Raw genomic sequence first — 16,491 nt, forward strand, 5'->3', positions numbered from 1 at the left:
TCAGCCTCCTATACATGTATACGTTCAGGAGGCCGCTAGCCTGCGCCGAACCCAGGTCTATAAGTAAGAAAAAAATTAGCATTGGCTTAGCTATGCTATGCCGGGATATAAGTAGCGTGAGCTAAGGTTCAGCTGGTTGTTCTTAGCTTACCTGGTTGTCTAGGATTAACTTGATTGTCATGCTTACTGCTGCTTCAATGACACACACGCACGGTATACGCATTATCTGACACGTATATTTATCAAGCGGCTCCGGGGCAGCGTCACCAATCGCCCCGGAGCTAAGCTGGCTCCACAGGCCCACGCCGGTGTTGCCGCGACGCACGAGCCATCCGTTCCACACCCGGCCACCCCTCGCATGATCATCAGGTGGACCGGGCTGCCATGTGCTTAACGAAGGTCGGCGAAGACGCTGGGCGCGTGGGGTGTGTGGGAGACGGCGCGCAGCGAGCAACGTTCTGTGCGCCGTGACACGTCACTGCTCCTCGCGCAAGCGCAGCACGGCTCTCCAGGAGCCACGCGAAACTGCTCAACCTTGGCCAGTGTAGCTCACGCTACAAAAGGAGTTGAAATCAATGTTTTGACCCAAAAATACAGAGAGACCTCGTGGCGGCATTCCAAGAAGTCCCAGAGAAAGGAAATGTTCCATCTGATGGCGCGCGAGCAGTGGAACGCGGGAACTTTGAATTGACTGGAGCAAACCTGCAACGTGTTTATCGTGGGAGGAGCGAGACGGGAGGGGAAGGGAGTGACAGATTGGCGAGGGAGGGAAGACGGCCATTTACGTGGCAGAGGCGACAGAAGACTATCGTCTTTCAACGCCATTTGCAGCAAAGTGAGCAGATTTTTTTTTATTATTTGTTTGCATAATTTCAATGCGACGATATGGCACGTGACCCAAACAAGTCGACGGAAAGAGTGTATACGGGAACTATTGCTCCCGTGGATTCCGCGCCGACGAATCATATCCGCGCTGCCTATTCTGTGGACCAGAACACAAAATAACGTCCAGCTTTATTCTGTGGTCCAGATCACAGTGCTGCGTCCTGTTTTGAGCTACTGCTAAAACTGTTCAATCCGTTGGCTGGTGTATCATGTATATATGTACATCTGTGTAAACAAACGTTGCGTTACAAAAAAAATGGCTGTCGTGACGCAGTGGTAGAGTCTTGGGTTTTGGCGCTAACGCCCTGGGTTCGAGTACCGGCATTTATGTTGTTTTTTTTTCGCTCCCGACCCGCCCCTACTTTGGCCGTGTCTCCATCCTCATGTTATTAAACTGTCTCCTTCTTCTTTTTCTTCTTTGCTGGAGCCTGTTCTCGTCAATTTTACGCATTATTCTTGTAAATAAGTTTGGATTGAAATCTTCTCGGTTCAATTGGGACGAATAAGGACCAGTTTTACCGTGGTTCGGTCCACAGAATAAACATGAACATTATACTGTTGTCTGGTCCACAGAATAATGTTGGCTTTATACTGCGGTCATGATCATCATCACCAGCAAATCCACGGAATAGGCACTTCTAATCATTTCACCAGGCGTGTCCTCCACGAGACGCTAGTTGCTTTACAAGGAACATGACGTAGGTATACGAGGCGGTGGCCTATCATCCCGCTCTGCAGGGAACGGAGAGCGTTAGCAGACACTAGCCAGCAGATTTTTTTTAGATTTCGCCAACAAAATCCACACATCATCATCACCATCATCATCACATTTTTAGAGACGTCACAGAAGGTAAAGGGCAGTACAGCCTCCACGCGTATACAGGGAGATTGGCCCTGATTAAATGGTTATCATCGACCAAAAAAAAATAATGAGTAAGACCAATGATAAATGTCGAAACAAATGAAAGAATTAAAATTAGGATTAAAACAAAACCGGTAGTTAATGTCTTTACCGATACTTTCTTGGTTTCTTTTCTAGAATGTAAAAGCTCACAAAACGGGGATTGTTTATACGCAGCGCTTTACGGGAGTTAATAATAAGTCCGAGGACACCCAAGTTCTTCTTAAGTGGCTTCTAAGTGCGAAAGCATTTTTGTGCAACGGAACGACTTAGACGTTCTGCTTCCGTCCTGCGTTTTCGAAGGGGCTTCTCATCAGACCGTCAATGTGGGCTGATTGGTAATCAAGGTTGGCAGATATTTTTAGCGCACGAGAAAACGGGAAGGCAAGAAGCACAGGGGACAAGCATTAGACATCAAATAATTCTTTACTGGGCATGAAGTACCACAGAGCAAGCGCCAAACACAAGGAAGTTGAAAAAAAAGAAGCCAAGGAAGAAGGGGAGGGGACAGAAGCCTCGTGACACCTCTGAACTGCTAAAGATTTTGTTTCAAATACGCTGCCCTAGCTAGTTATCTACTCGTGAGTACAGATGCTGCTTGGCTGACCGCCGCCGTAGCTGATAGCAGAGACCACGTGTGCCAGGACCAAATTTAAGATAATCTTCCCCGTTCGAAGCAACCAAGCCGATAAATCAACTTAAATTCAACATAACACATTATGCAACTGCACCTGAGCGCAAAAACGCGTCAAAATGTGACACAATTGTACAAGTTCAAAAAAAAAAAAGACACCGCAACTTCATTCTTTTTCTTCATCTGTTCGAGTGGTTTCCTCCGCTTACCGTAGTTGCGCTTCAAGGGCACTGCTGCGGAAAAGACAACAGAGGGCGTGTTCCCAACCGTTATCGCCCGCCTTCATCGCCGACCCCCCTTTATCTCGACCCCCTTTATCGCCGACTACAAAGCGACGCCGAGCCATTCGAGCTTCATCGAACGAGGTGTCGCCCAGCGCTTTCTTCCAGCAACTCTGAACGGGCATGGCTGCATCCCTTCAGCGGGAACGATACCAGCTGGTGGGCTTCGGCGCCGTCTTCCGCACCCGGGCCGTCGAGTTCGACGGAAGCCTACCCGCTACCGTGCCGGTGTGTTCTCTCTGCCGCTGCGTTCCGTCGAACCATTACACACTGAGCTGCAAGCACGTCTACTGCAACGCCTGCTTCGCGGACGTCGTCCAGACTCGCACTTTGTCCCTTCGGTGTCCGCTCGACGGCAAAAACCTCCGGCCGCGCAAGCCCCTCCACAAGGGACGCACGCAGTACGAAGACCTCGGCTGCCTGGTCGCCTTCTGCTGGAACAGGGAGAACGGTTGCCCCTACGCCGGACCTCTGGACGACATGACTCGCCATTTCGACGGTGAATGCACCTTCTACAAAGTACCCTGCTCTCTGTGCTCCGAGACCGTGCTTCGGTGTGAGCTCGCCGTTCACGTCGAAGCTGCCCACCGTCGGAGCGCAAGACGTGCCGGCGGACGTGATCTGGCGCACGGGAATTCAGTGGTGAGCGGGGAACAAGTCCGACCCACCGTACCACCTCGAGGACGACGACCGGCGGATGAGCGGAGCAGCACGGCCTCTGCGGGCGGCACTGCCGTCACACCTCACAAAGGCAGCCTTGATGACGACCAGACTGGCCATGAAGACGCCCAGGAGAGCGACAGAGCTGGCTCCTTGAAGACGCTTTGTTCCAAGGAACACCTCCAAATGCTCATGGAAGATTTGGCTTCTCGAACCGCCGAGGACATCAAACGGCACAGTGAAAAGCTCTTCCTCGAGGTCCTCGGCGGAATCGAGGTAACGAAAGACCGTCTACTCGCCTTGGCGGAAGCGGCAAGGTCCACCCCCCTGGTGAATCGTCAGACCGTAGCTGCCTCGCGCACTCTTCTTGGCTGACCCCCTTGCTCCGAAGGGAAGAATTGGTCCGCAAGCACTTCGAGTGGGTCGTGGGCAGCTACTCAAAGCTACGGAACGGGATACACTACGTCGACAGTCCGGCGTTCCTCATCGTTCCAGGCTACAGGATTCAGCTCAAAGCTTGCATCGACGGCATCAAGACTGCAGAGCTCAGTGCTTGCGTCAGGGTGCACAGAGACGACGATGCCCTCGGTGCGAGCGAGTTGATTTGGCCTTTTCAGAGGATCTGCGCCTTCACCCTGCTCCACAACTCAGACGGCGGTAGTCACGTGAGAAGCTGGTTCGCTCCTTGCGACGCCTTCAACGGGAGCGACTCGACTCCGGCCGAAGGTGAAGTTCTAGTTTCGAGTTGGTTGTGCATCGCGAAGATGGACAGGCACGTTTTCGAGAGGGATTACGTCAAGAACGATGCCTTCACCATCTTGTTCTTCACGAGGGCACTGCTTGACTGAACTGGACGAACTTGAGGGGACTTTCAGCAGCTGGTGTGTTTCATACCGTTGGGATTTGAACGAGCGGGCTACGAGAACAAGGCGGGCCCCTAAAGTGCTCTGCAGTAAAATTCCTTCGAGCACTTGCCTGCTGACGAGCTTTGAAAGCGAAAGCCTGGCGATACTGCTATTATATTTGCGTGTCTTTCTATGCCGCAGTTACCTCGTCTCTCGCCGCAAATTATTCCCCTCACACCCCGGCTTCCGAGAATCTGCGTTCTCCGTGGCTGGGGTGCACCTGTTGATACTCACGGGCCGTCACGTTCCCCGGTCACGCGTCGTGACTTCGGCGCCGCTCGCTTTGGGCTAACTCTTGTCCAGTCACTCGGAACAATTTGGTTGGTGTGCTGGCAGTGCACTGAGCCCGGGTTCTCTAGAGACCCGGGTTCAATTTCCGAATAAGATCAAATGGTTTTTCTTTTCTTTTTTTTTTACAGCGAAGATGTCTTGTGCTAGGTTCTGACCGAAATTGCATGCGTCTATCGTGTAGCGTCGACAAAGAATCGCCCGCACTCACTCCAGAGTTAGTGTGAAATGCTCTGCAGCTCGCAATCTAATACTACAGGTGTCGAGAGAAAAATCGTGCAGAAATTGACCGCTAAGACGACTGTGTCACTACGCCGAGTTTCATTTCCTTGCCAGCATTGGCTAGTTCGCAGCGAAGTTGTAAATGTTACGGAATTCCAAGCTGCTGTCGATACATGGTCGTCTACGGATGGAGTATGGCTACAGAAAACGGCTGTGTGGGAGGCTTAGCGCAAAAAAAAAGGCGAGATTGGTGGCAGACGAGACGGGCGCTACTAACAACCGAGTTTATTTCAGAAAGTACAGGCACATATATGATAGGAATACACTGAAGAAAAAAATGGAAGGAAAAAGAAGATACACCACGGGCAGAGCGCGAACATCAGAAAACAAAAATGCACTTTCCTTATCATAGATAGAAAGCGGCGCCACACTCGCGCACATGGGCCCCCTTTCTTTTTATAAAAAACGCCTTTGCAACCTCACGTGCAGTCGCATCTCTGCTTCTTTCGATTATTTTTGTTTTGTTCAGGTCGGGTTTCGAGTCACAATCGCAATCCTTACAGCGGCAAGTGCGAACCAGTTGCATTTTACATCTACAGGGCATGTTCTCTAAGGTGGTAATTGATGCGTCGGCCGGTTTTTATAAAAAGAGAGGCCCGTGTGCGTGAATGTGGCGTCGCTTTCTATCTCTGATAAGGAAAGTACATTTCTATAAACTTTTTTTCTGATCTTTGCGCTCCGCCCGTGGTGTATCTTGTTTTTCGTTCCATTCTTTTTTTCTTCAGTGTGTGTGCCTGTACTTTCCGAAATAAACTCAGTTGTTAGTAGCGCCTGTCTCGTCTGCCACTGTCCTCGTCTTTTTTGTGCTAAGCCTCCCATCAGAACTAACCCATCAACTAGCCCATCAGCACGTTTTATTGAAAACGAATGTAACTCTCGTTTCATGCAAACTATTCTGAAACAAATTATATAAAAAATAATCTAGAATTAATTCTAAGGAATTTACGTGTATGTGTCTTTATTCGATCAGTATAGTAATTCGCATACATAACTCAATATAGTTATACGCACACCGATGTACAGCTCCGCTTGTCTTCCGATTTCACAACAGTGGACGGCTCAAAGTTTTTAAGTGCAATGCACTTTATAAGCGACCCCAAACCTTCCACCGCCGGCGGCGCCGTCCGTCCGCAGTCCTCCTATCCCCTAGCAACGGCGTGGAGCGGAGAGGAGCGTCGGTTGCAACGGCGCAGTGACGTCACTCCCCACGTGACGACACGCCCCTCACCGCTCCTCGCGGCGCGACGGCGTGGGCCGCGCGCGTCCCTCTCCCTTCCCCGCGCCGTGACGTCACATACTCCACCTCCTCTCCCCGGCAGCTGCCGTGCGCCGCTGTGTGTCACTCTCCCTCCCCGCGCCGTGACGTCACGCACCCGCACCTCCTCTCCCCTCGCTCGGCTGCAGCTGCCGTGCGCCGCTGTCCCTCTCCCCTTGCGCTCGCCTCCTCTCTCAGCCACCTGGCTCGGCGCGGCGTACCCCCCTATATATGCAGCGATAAACCGCCAGACCTCCGTGGGTCGGCTCGCGCGCGCTCTCTCGCTACAGTCTCCTGCTCGCTCTGCTCCAGTTTAGACCGTTCGCTGGCTGGGCGCCTCTCAAGGCGATGTCAGAATTACTACGCCGTGTACTCTCGGCGCAAGAAATGCATTCGCACTTCCTCACGATTCCCTTCGGGGAGGTGGGGGCAATTTTTTGGTGGTTACAGCTGCCGCATATTCTGTACCGGACAATTTCTTTCCTTTTTTTTTTTGCACATTCGGGCACTTAAGGAGTTCGCCTTAAAATAGAAGCGCGCTAACTTTTGTTCCGTCGTATTTCTCAATTCGCTTCCACCGCCTCCTGAGGTTATCGCCTGCATGTCAGCGAGCACTCAGGCGAAGCGCACTTATCTTGCTAACCCGGCAGTCGGTGCGCCGTCGGGATTACATTTTCCATGGCTTTATGCGGCTCACGATTGGACCTCCGGGGTAGACATTATTAGGTGAGGAGTAATTTGACCTTCGCGCATGTAAAAACAGACGATGGCGACTAAATCGAGCTGTCGAAATTCGACGTGGTTAGAATGGGCACCCGTCCAGTTGGGCGCACCCCCAAGTCTCGTCTGTTGGTACGCTGGTGCCATCTGGCGGAACGGCAGGAAGGCGATGTCTGCTACCGCGTTTTCCGAAATGAGTACGAACGGTACGAATGTCGCTTGGCAACTGCACGTAATAAACCGCCTGTTGAGCGAGCACCATGTTTCACGAAGCGATTGTCTCCATGAACAAAACAAGCCAGGTACAAATACGTTCATAAACAAACCAAAGGCAGAAAAGGCTTACCGCGGTGTGGTGGCGCCATCTAGGTTCACTAACGGTAAACAAAGCTTTCTGATGTCATTGCAAGCCACGAAAACGCACGATTTAGCGGGGAAATCAAAATTTTAACTTCAATTAATTTATTTCTCAGTGAATGAAGCGTCGTTTGCATTCGGACAAGCGCTGGGGGCACTATATCTTTCGTCACGCTGCATGTGTCAAGCAGCATGTGCGCGGCTTTGTCAAGCTGCATGTGCGCAGCTTTCTCCTCATTTTCCACACCACATTGCGCTGTTGACATTTCTGTTTGTAATTTCCTTTGTATAAGCACGCGCTGCTTTGTGGTCAAATAAAGAAACTCTGAACTCTGAATAATGCAAACTTGTGTTTTGTCTTCATGGCTCCTTTCAGGATCGGAAACTGACTGAAAGTTGTTCAGGCTTACGCCTCAAGCGAAGACCTCTACAGTCGGTACGACTTCCGTTATGAACATACGCTACCTATAACAGCTCCGGTATTATAGGCAATGTACAGGTCAGCGAGCCGATTTTCAAAATTTTAAAATCGTAATGCGTAGTGGAACAACTGTTGTCGTCAGTTGTTTTGTTCAATAAACTGTGAAATTTCTTGACCTGCCAAATATTTATTCCACACCCTAACAACAGCCTCGAAGAAGGCTGTTCATTATTACAGTGAGGCTTTCTTGTTCTGACTGATGGCGGTGTTGCCACCAGAACGCACTCCAGGTCAGCCAACTTTACACAGTGGGAGGGCATATGGTGATGATGATAAAACAAAAAAAAAACGCCTCCCGTGATCGCAACCGAACCTCGGTTCCTCGCCATTCTGACACGGCCGAAGCAGTTGGGATATTGCAATTTGAATCCCCCCTCCCCACTTCCCGTTGTTCCAACTTCGAAATGAATCTAATTTAAACAAATCAATCGCAAACGCCCACTTAATTGCGCGCAGAAAGATTCGCATTTCAACCATCTTTCTTGTTAAATGAAAGGGGCTTTGATTTTGTTTCACCCCCCTTTTTCTGTGTAAAACGGTGTCGGCACACCAAAAAACAGGTGTGACTCCCTTCGAAAGCTTTCGACAGCTTTTGGAGAGGACTCGAATGCTGTGCATTCAAAGTACTCGTTTTTCAACATCATTCAAAAATTCTATTTTATTGATGCCAGCAAACCATTAATAGACTGCAATTATCGTGTTATTCTTCTACTTCATTTACGACAATTTTTAGCCTCGTTGCTCTAGACTAGCAAGAAAAGAATATTAAGGCGACTAATAATGATTTGTGCGTTGTTTAATTGTTGCGCAGCGACTGTTAATAGCATAACGAATATTTTATCCAGATTTGCAGCGAGCCGTACTACTTCGAAATGAGCTACAGGGGTGGACTTGAATATTTTCTACGAGCGGGGCATGTTGTGTACGTTGTGTACCTCACGGTGTTTAAAACAATATATATGGGCATAATTTATTTACAACTCAACGCCCCCATCACAACACACAACAAAAACCAAGGGGTGTTAAGTCGGCCCCTATCCTTTTCGCTGCACAGAATGAGTGTGCTTACACCCCTAAGTAAAGCAATGGTGTTGAGGTACAAAGAGAAACGGTGTAACCACCTCCCAACACCCTAATACCACCTGTACAACACCTTTTAGAGCATTAGTGTGTACCCAGAGAATGTGCAAAAGGGTGTTAAGCCCTAAAAAGATTGTGACCCCCTTACAACACTTGTCCTGGCTTTTGGACGCATTACAGGGTGCGAATGGTTTAGCGTGTTTATTCAGGGCATTATTTTTTTATAGGTTTCAGACAAAATTAATTCGTATTGATAGGAAAAAACCACATTTAAGCAAGAATCGTGTTATCATTCTGCTTGTGACTCACAACACAATTGTTAAGTTGCATAAGCACTACCAAGAATATAATTTTCAGGGACTACCAATGATTGGTGTGCTGTATAATTATTGCGTAAAAGCTGTTAATGACATAACAATATTTGTTTTTGCAAATACCAAAGGTGCCTTGCTGCTCCGAAAGGATATACGGCGGGGGACTTGAACGTCTTCCACAATTGGTGAGGTGGGAGTGTTTGCAACTAGGTACGTGTGTGGCTTCAATAATCATCACTGCAATCAAACAACTAACACTGATTCCACACCCTAAAAAAACCCCCGGGGTGTTGTAGTCGGTCAACACCCCTTTTGCCACACAAAAAGGCTGTAGAGTGTTGGAACAAGAAAAAGAGTGGGAAAGACTTCGAAACACCATTTTTACACCTATACTACAGATTTTTCGGTCAAAGAGTGTGACAACTTTGGTGTGATAATAAAGTTTCATCTATCTATCTATCTATCTATCTATCTATCTATCTATCTATCTATCTATCTATCTATCTATCTATCTATCTATCTATCTATCTATCTATCTATCTATCTATCTATCTGTCTGTCTGTCTGTCTGTCTGTCTGTCTGTCTGTCTGTCTGTCTGTCTGTCTGTCTGTCTGTCTGTCTGTCTGTCTGTCCGTCCATCCATCCATCCATCCATCCATCCATCCATCCATCCATCCATCCATCCATCCATCCATCCATCCATCCATCCCAAAATGGTTAAGGGCAGATTAAATAGGAAGGGAGGTCCTCTGCGGAGCAGGCCTCCCTATTTCAAGTCTTATACAATTACGCCGACATTCCGTAGAAAAAGTCTTAATACAGTACCTTTCTATAGCCCGTGTATAAGTACCGTAATAAGATGGTCAGCTGCTGGCTAGGGGCAGAATTCTGAGTTGTGTGCATTTCGAAAAGGTCCATTTCGCGTTCGCTTCAGTCGAGACGAAGTTTCACTTGCGAGGCCTCTGTCCAGTGATGTGCTGCGTCACATCCGGTCGTCTGCTTTCAGCCAATCACGGCTCACTCGAAACGGACACTTTGAAACGGACACGAAACAGACAAAACTGATTTCTGCAACGCGACGCCATGTTCGGCTAAACATGTGCAGCCCTTGGTCAGAGCATCGGTGAATGCTGGTTGATTGCGAAAATACATTCCGACGGACGCAACGAAAGAAGAAGGATTTCGTGACAGGCCAGTCGATGAGCCGGATGCATTCCCAACGCTTCGCTGATCAAAGCACCCACGTGACATGCGTGACGTCACTACGCGCGCTGTTCTTTTGAGCGGCTGCTGAAAAGCGCCAATCGTTCGGGCTCTGTGGCATCGATGTAGTGTACTGGGTACTGGCGCTGACGGCTTGGGTTCGAGCCCCAGCAGGTCTATCTCATGGTATTTCGTTTTTTTAGAGCACTTTAGGCGCTCGGCTTGTCGTTCTAGCTCGCTCGCTCGACCCAAGTATATACTGCACCAAGGCGGCGTCCCGGAATAACGCTGTTGTTCGCGGCGTTACTCGCCACGCCACTTACTCGACACGAGTAAGTACTTACTCGACACGAGTGCTTCTTCGATTTGCTGCTTTTTCCCCGTTATAGATTGCAACAAAGATGGAGTAAAGGTCGTTGCGGCAGCGAAGAAGAAGCGAATCGGCTGCAATCGTGGACTTAAGCCGTCGTGATGGTAGTAAAGGTTGCGCACAGCTTCGCTACCTTCACGTCTTACGCATTAGTGTGAGCTTCCTTCATTTTTGTATTTTAAACTAAAAACACTTCTGCCCAGGCTCTCCTGGAGCTTCACAGAGCGTCCCCTCGGGATTACCTAGAAAAAATAACGAGACATCAGAGTGAAGTAGTCATTCGATTTAAGGCTACAACTGGATATACGGATATACGTGTAGATTTGCTATCAAGCGTATACCCGTCGAAGTGCGGCATGCATAGATACGGTGAACGTTGGAAGATTTTCGAGTGATAGAGCTTACCAGAATAAAATACACAAATGCGCCTCTTGTGTGCTTCATTCACCACATTAAAAAAAAAAGCAATCGGCTTGGTTTAGAGCGGTCAGGAGTAAATGGAGAACATTTAGGCCACCGGAGATTTGAGGTTGAGGTCGTCTCGTTCAGTGAATCACGAGTCCTGCGATGAATGCTCCAGCAACTGTTCTCGGAAAGCTCAGTGGTATATAGGTTAAAAATAAAGATGAAAAAATACATTATGAAACCGGAAAAGAGGTTAATGGGTATAAGTATCTTTGAGAAGTGCCCCCTTTTGGTAGAAACCGCGAGAGCGAAATTAGGCGTAGAATGAGCATGGGCATCCGGCAAGCACTTTCACGTAATGAACATTAGGCGAAATCTGTCACTCAGAAAAAAGTTATGCAGAAATTATACGCCACCGGCACGGTTGGAGAAGCTAGAGCCAGTGGATTTAATGTGTCCACTTCGAAATAGTTCCCGTGATAATGGCTAAGTTAACAATAGGGAGAGTATGTTTGCCCTTCCGCAGCTTCACCTACCTAAAACAGCTGTTTCAACGTAACGTAAAGTAACCTAAACAAACCTAAACCCAGCATCAAACTAGTTAAACCCAACCTAACGGCTGCACCTAACAAGGTTTTATTTTTTAATTTCATTTCACACAAAACAGCCTGACGCGACGGAACGAATACATAGACTCTCCCTAAAATCTAGGGCCTCATTTCAAGGGCTCTGTTCTCGACTTTAACTGATCGCTTTATCAAAAGTGTGTTATGAATGACTGGCTTTGAGGGCCCTCACGAGGGGCAAAAGCCAACAAGAAAGAGCCTTTTCATCTCACTGTGGTAGGCTGGGGATATGGCATCAACACTCGCCGTTCACTGGCATATTGGCAACCGTCGATCGACTTGTGATACTAACGCTAATCTCAACTGCGAAAACATGTTTGTATTGCGAACGTCAACTTCTGTCTCGATTTTGAGAATACGTAGCAAGAGTTATTTGTGTGCTTAGCAGCTATATCTCCGTGGCGTTTTTTTTTTTTTGTAAGGTGAGCGTTATATTACAGGCGTTCCGTCAGACGATTACGTGTAACGTCGGCGATTGCTTTGGTAAGACAACAGGGCGAATTCATGAAAACTTCTTAAGTCGAAAACAAGTCAGACTTTGTTGACTTCGTTTCGTGCCACAATAACCAGACGGTACCAAAAAGGCAACTCCCTATTGGCTTCCAGTCATTGTGAGGACACTGAAAGCCAATCAAGCAGGCCTTCAGAAAGATGACGATTACGTGAGGTCGAGAACGGGATCCCAGGAACCGCGGCAGCCAGGGCCTTTCAGACGCCGCCTACAATAGCGCGATTGCGCAACGTTCGCCTGTCTTCTATGGAGTCGCCTAACGCTTTTCACCAGCGGCGTTCCGCCCACGGTGGAGGAAGCCGTTATCGGATGGAGCATTTTTGCTTCCTTCACGATAAGAGCCAAGTCCGCAGTTCACTGACGCTCGTAAGTGATAACACATCATGGGTTATTTATTCACTACAGCACCGCTGCGGTTGTCGTAACCTTGCACGCACAACGGCTCGCCCGCTATTCTTATCACTGTCGGCGCATGTCAGCGAGCTTTGTGTAAACGGGACGGAATTCTCGGTAAATGCTTGGAGCGCGCTTCTCGCGTAGCATCCGCACGTGCTACATCATCGTGGCCATAATCATATGAATTAACAGTCGATAGCCTACCCTGTCTCATCGTCGCCTATAGCCTAGCCCTGCTTAACCAAACCAAACCCAGCCCTTCCAGCCCGGATGCTCAGTACAGTTCAGAAGAACACGTGCTCGGCCGCATTCCATAAATAAACAAAAATAAATAATCGTAAATTTAACGGTCGGCCCGTTCACTATTGACCTAATGCAAACGGTATAAAAATTATTAGCGCCACATTTCGCGTAGACAAGTCCTGGAACTCGCACGTCGACGCCACTTCTTGAGTCTCGCGCGCGGTTGGCAAGTCATCTCGCTTATGTAGACTCTCGCCTCAAAGGATAAAACTGCTTTTATACAATTCTCTTCGTTTCATGACATTAAGCTATTGCTTCTTCAGTACATGGTGCAACAACCACTGCTAACTTAGTTGAACTTCAACAATGGCAAAAAGAAAGCTAATAAGATAATTGGAAACGTTCCGTACGATACGAACAGATCTAGGGGAAATCCCCAAGGTGGAGTAAGTTTCTACGAAGGAAAGTTCGACATCCAGCTAAATACAGCTGTACGGCTATAAAGGAAAGCGGACAGCTTTCTCCGAAACTTCGCTGTTGAGGAAAAATTCGTCTTCGTCCAGGATACGAACCCGGGACCCCCGCTTAACCGGAGTAGTCGCTCTACCAACTGAGCTAACCAGGAGGCTAGCAGTTTTTAGCGCGAGAGCGAATCGATAACTCGAAGTGATGGAAACGTGTTAATCGAACAATACACACACAGAACCTTTGTTTGACAAGCTTGAAGTTCTACCGGTATCTGAATTATGTAATTATATGCCCACAAACAGTTACCACACTAGCATTAGAAAACCTGACCCCTACCTGACCGAACTCGTCGCTCTAACGCTACGTCGGGCTGCTTACAATACACGAATCAAAAACATTAGGAAAATTCCACACACTCGCAAAAATTGTGGCAGTCACGTGATTAAGTACACTTTGCCATCAATGCTTAAACACATAGCGGGAACACTCGCTTTCCAATGGCACTTATTGATTTGAACTTGGTAAAACTGCATTATCATTTTGTACGAATTCAACGGGGACAGTTTATGGTACTTATCTTTGCAATTGCATGTGCGTCGACGCCTCCTTTAACCGCATTTAAGATATTGTGTCTCTTGTTTCAAAACAACAGACATGTTCTATGCCCCTGTTACTAGAAGCTGACCGCAAGCCTTAAAACGGCTTTTTTACCTGTTTCTGTGCTGTGTTGTATAAACTTCAACTTGAACACGCGCTGCCTTGAATCGGTACATCTTTAGCGGAGAGACCAATGTATAAACACAGTTGGTACACATCACTGATGACGACGATGGCAATACCACTTTTTAAACAGCCAGGAATTGAAGCAGTGACCTTTGATCTCCGAAACGAAGGCGTAACCCGCGAAGAATCGACGAACCCGCAGACACATTGACAAGAGCGGAAAGTTGTTCAAGTGGGTACTGTGATAACCTGTGCATATTTCCTAGCACACAGAAAAACTGTATAGGAAATATGCATGAGGCAATGATAAGCTTCAAATGATGCTACTTAATTTGGACTGAACAAATGAACTGAGACGGGCTAGTTGGTGCATGATGCTACTTAGAAAAACAGCGCTAAAAACGATACGAAAGGAAAGTGTTTGTATTTCCGTCCTTTCGTATCGTTTTTTAGCGCGGTCTTTCTAAGTTTATCCGAACGCTTCGCCTCGACGTAACCATTCATTCCGCAGGGCACATCTAGACGTAACTTGAGCCATGATTGCGATTACATAACCTTAGACACTCCTTTTCGCTATTTCGGGATAGTTCGCGCCATGCGTAAACATAAGACAGTAACCCGGAGACGTCATTGACGAAGTAAAGAAAAAAATTTATTTACTGAACATTTTTGGTGTTTAGCAAGAAAACGAAATGGCAAGGCTGACCAGACGAAAATACTGAAATGGCTGTTCGCACATGCAAGACTAACGACAAAAAGCTTCAGTGTTTCGTAGATAAAGTGCGGACCGCATTCACAGTGCAAAAAACAAGAAGTTTCACATTCACGGATTGTCCGAGGCAGGCGCATATGGGTGCCAAATACTGCTCACTGTTTCTTCTGGCCGTCACCAACTGCAGGGACATGCTGAATTTCTATCGGTACCGGCTTCGACTCTTTGGGCGCGTTCTTCCTCGGAGCTTCGAGCGCCAAGTGTCCGTTAGGCTTAAGGTGGCACTTGACGGTCTCCGGGTCGACGTCTTCAGGGAGCACGTAACGGCGCGTGAACTCTCTCTTCACGTAGCAGCCGCGGTCGTCGGACTTCTCCTCGTGCTTGCCGTGGATGACGACGCAGTTGTCCTCCGTCTTCACGCTGATCTCTTCGGGAGCGAAGTTTCGGGTGTCCACATTGATGGCGAACTTCTCCGGTGTGCAGGCGACTGAGGTGCCCTGCTGTTGACTGGCGGGACAGACGCGGCCGGTTGACGCCTGCTGGTGGTGACGCGGCTGGATGTAGAACCGCTGGTGGTAGAACGGCGGGTCGAAAAGCTCACCGTCGAGAAAGGAGCCGCCGAAGTCATCGTCGTCGTCGAAGAAACGGCGCAGGCCGCGGGAGTACAGCGGGAACAGAGCCATGAATGCGTGCAAGACTGCCACAAACGCACCGCTCAGGACAGCGTGGAGTACTGAGCCGGCGTTGCGACGGGGAGCCGGTTATAAACCCTGTCGGCCGCTTCCGACCGGCTCGTCGGAGGAAAAAGAACAAAGAGAAAGGTTCATGACCCGGCGCGAGCAATGAGACGGTCAAAATATGCAAAGAAAAGCCGCCTGACAGTCGTTGACTCCGGTGGCAAGATAACGTCACGTGTTACGTCTGGCGCCTCGAAAGCTCGCCATTGTTCTGGGACATTTGTCCGTAGGGTTCCTGGATGTTCCTCCTCGCCCGCCCCTGAGCGCGGAGAAACGTCCAGGCACCCTATTTGTCCTTTTCATGGAGCGCCATCTCTCGCAAGGTAGTCAAAGCAGCGAAAGCGGGAAATTCGACGAGGCCACGATGACCGCCGGACACGGAGTTGCGCTAGTGTCATTCACCTTTCTGCGCGTGACCTCAAGCGTCACGGCCACGCTGCACGCTTCAGAATAACTAATCGTGCGTTGCACAATGGAGGGCCAAGTGCCCTGCACGGCCCTCACGGTTCGTTCTCACTTTGCATGGCTTCACGCGGGCATTCTCCAGCCGCTGCTTGATGGCGTCTTATTCTTTCGTGCCCTACCTATTCTCGAGTCTAGAACTGGCTGGACGTCATTCACGCTAAAGGGTGTTTTAGTGAGACTGTTGTACGATAGGAAGACGTTGAATACGTATATCGGGACATTATACCGGTGTGTGTTGTGAAAATGCAATCGTGGCAGCGTCCAAGGGCAACAATGTGGATCCCTCTTCTGCTTCAGTTTTGCTGCCTATCACTGGATCTTGTAAAAACTACAAAGCTGCCGAATCTGCAACATCCAGTTTTCTGGTCAGTTGAGATGTTAGTTTTGTCCCTTTTTTATTTTTTTTTAACATCGGCCACCAAATACCGTTGACGCTGACCCACCAGGTTAGACCAAATTAAGCGGGAATATTAAAAGGACTCTATAGCACTCAAGCTTGCTTTTGAAGACAGCAGATGGCAGACCACCTGCGCCAAACGACGGGGCTTGCAGGAGCTTGCAAGCAACCACAGGCGTCCGTGGAACGTC

The 16,491-nt window shown here is 48.6% G+C and overlaps 1 protein-coding gene across 1 annotated transcript; it reads right to left on the minus strand.

Annotated features, from left to right (window-relative positions):
* Positions 1–14,619: 14,619 nt before the first annotated feature.
* On the minus strand, positions 14,620–15,648 carry LOC144162372 (alpha-crystallin B chain-like). Its single transcript, XM_077692872.1, has one exon. It carries the CDS (start codon positions 15,382–15,384, stop codon positions 14,857–14,859), a length of 528 nt encoding a protein of 175 aa, XP_077548998.1. The 5' UTR covers positions 15,385–15,648; the 3' UTR covers positions 14,620–14,856.
* Between the last annotated feature and the right edge of the window lie 843 nt (positions 15,649–16,491).

This window comes from Haemaphysalis longicornis, unplaced genomic scaffold, assembly GCF_048455015.1.
Source record: "Haemaphysalis longicornis isolate Haplotype H1 unplaced genomic scaffold, Haemaphysalis longicornis Haplotype H1 scaffold_12, whole genome shotgun sequence".
Lineage (NCBI taxonomy): Eukaryota > Metazoa > Arthropoda > Arachnida > Ixodida > Ixodidae > Haemaphysalis > Haemaphysalis longicornis.

Coding starts and splice junctions, on each gene's coding strand:
- LOC144162372 (XM_077692872.1), bottom strand. CDS start 15,384: ATGGCTCTGTTCCCGCTGTACTCCCGCGGCCTGCGCCGTTTCTTCGAC.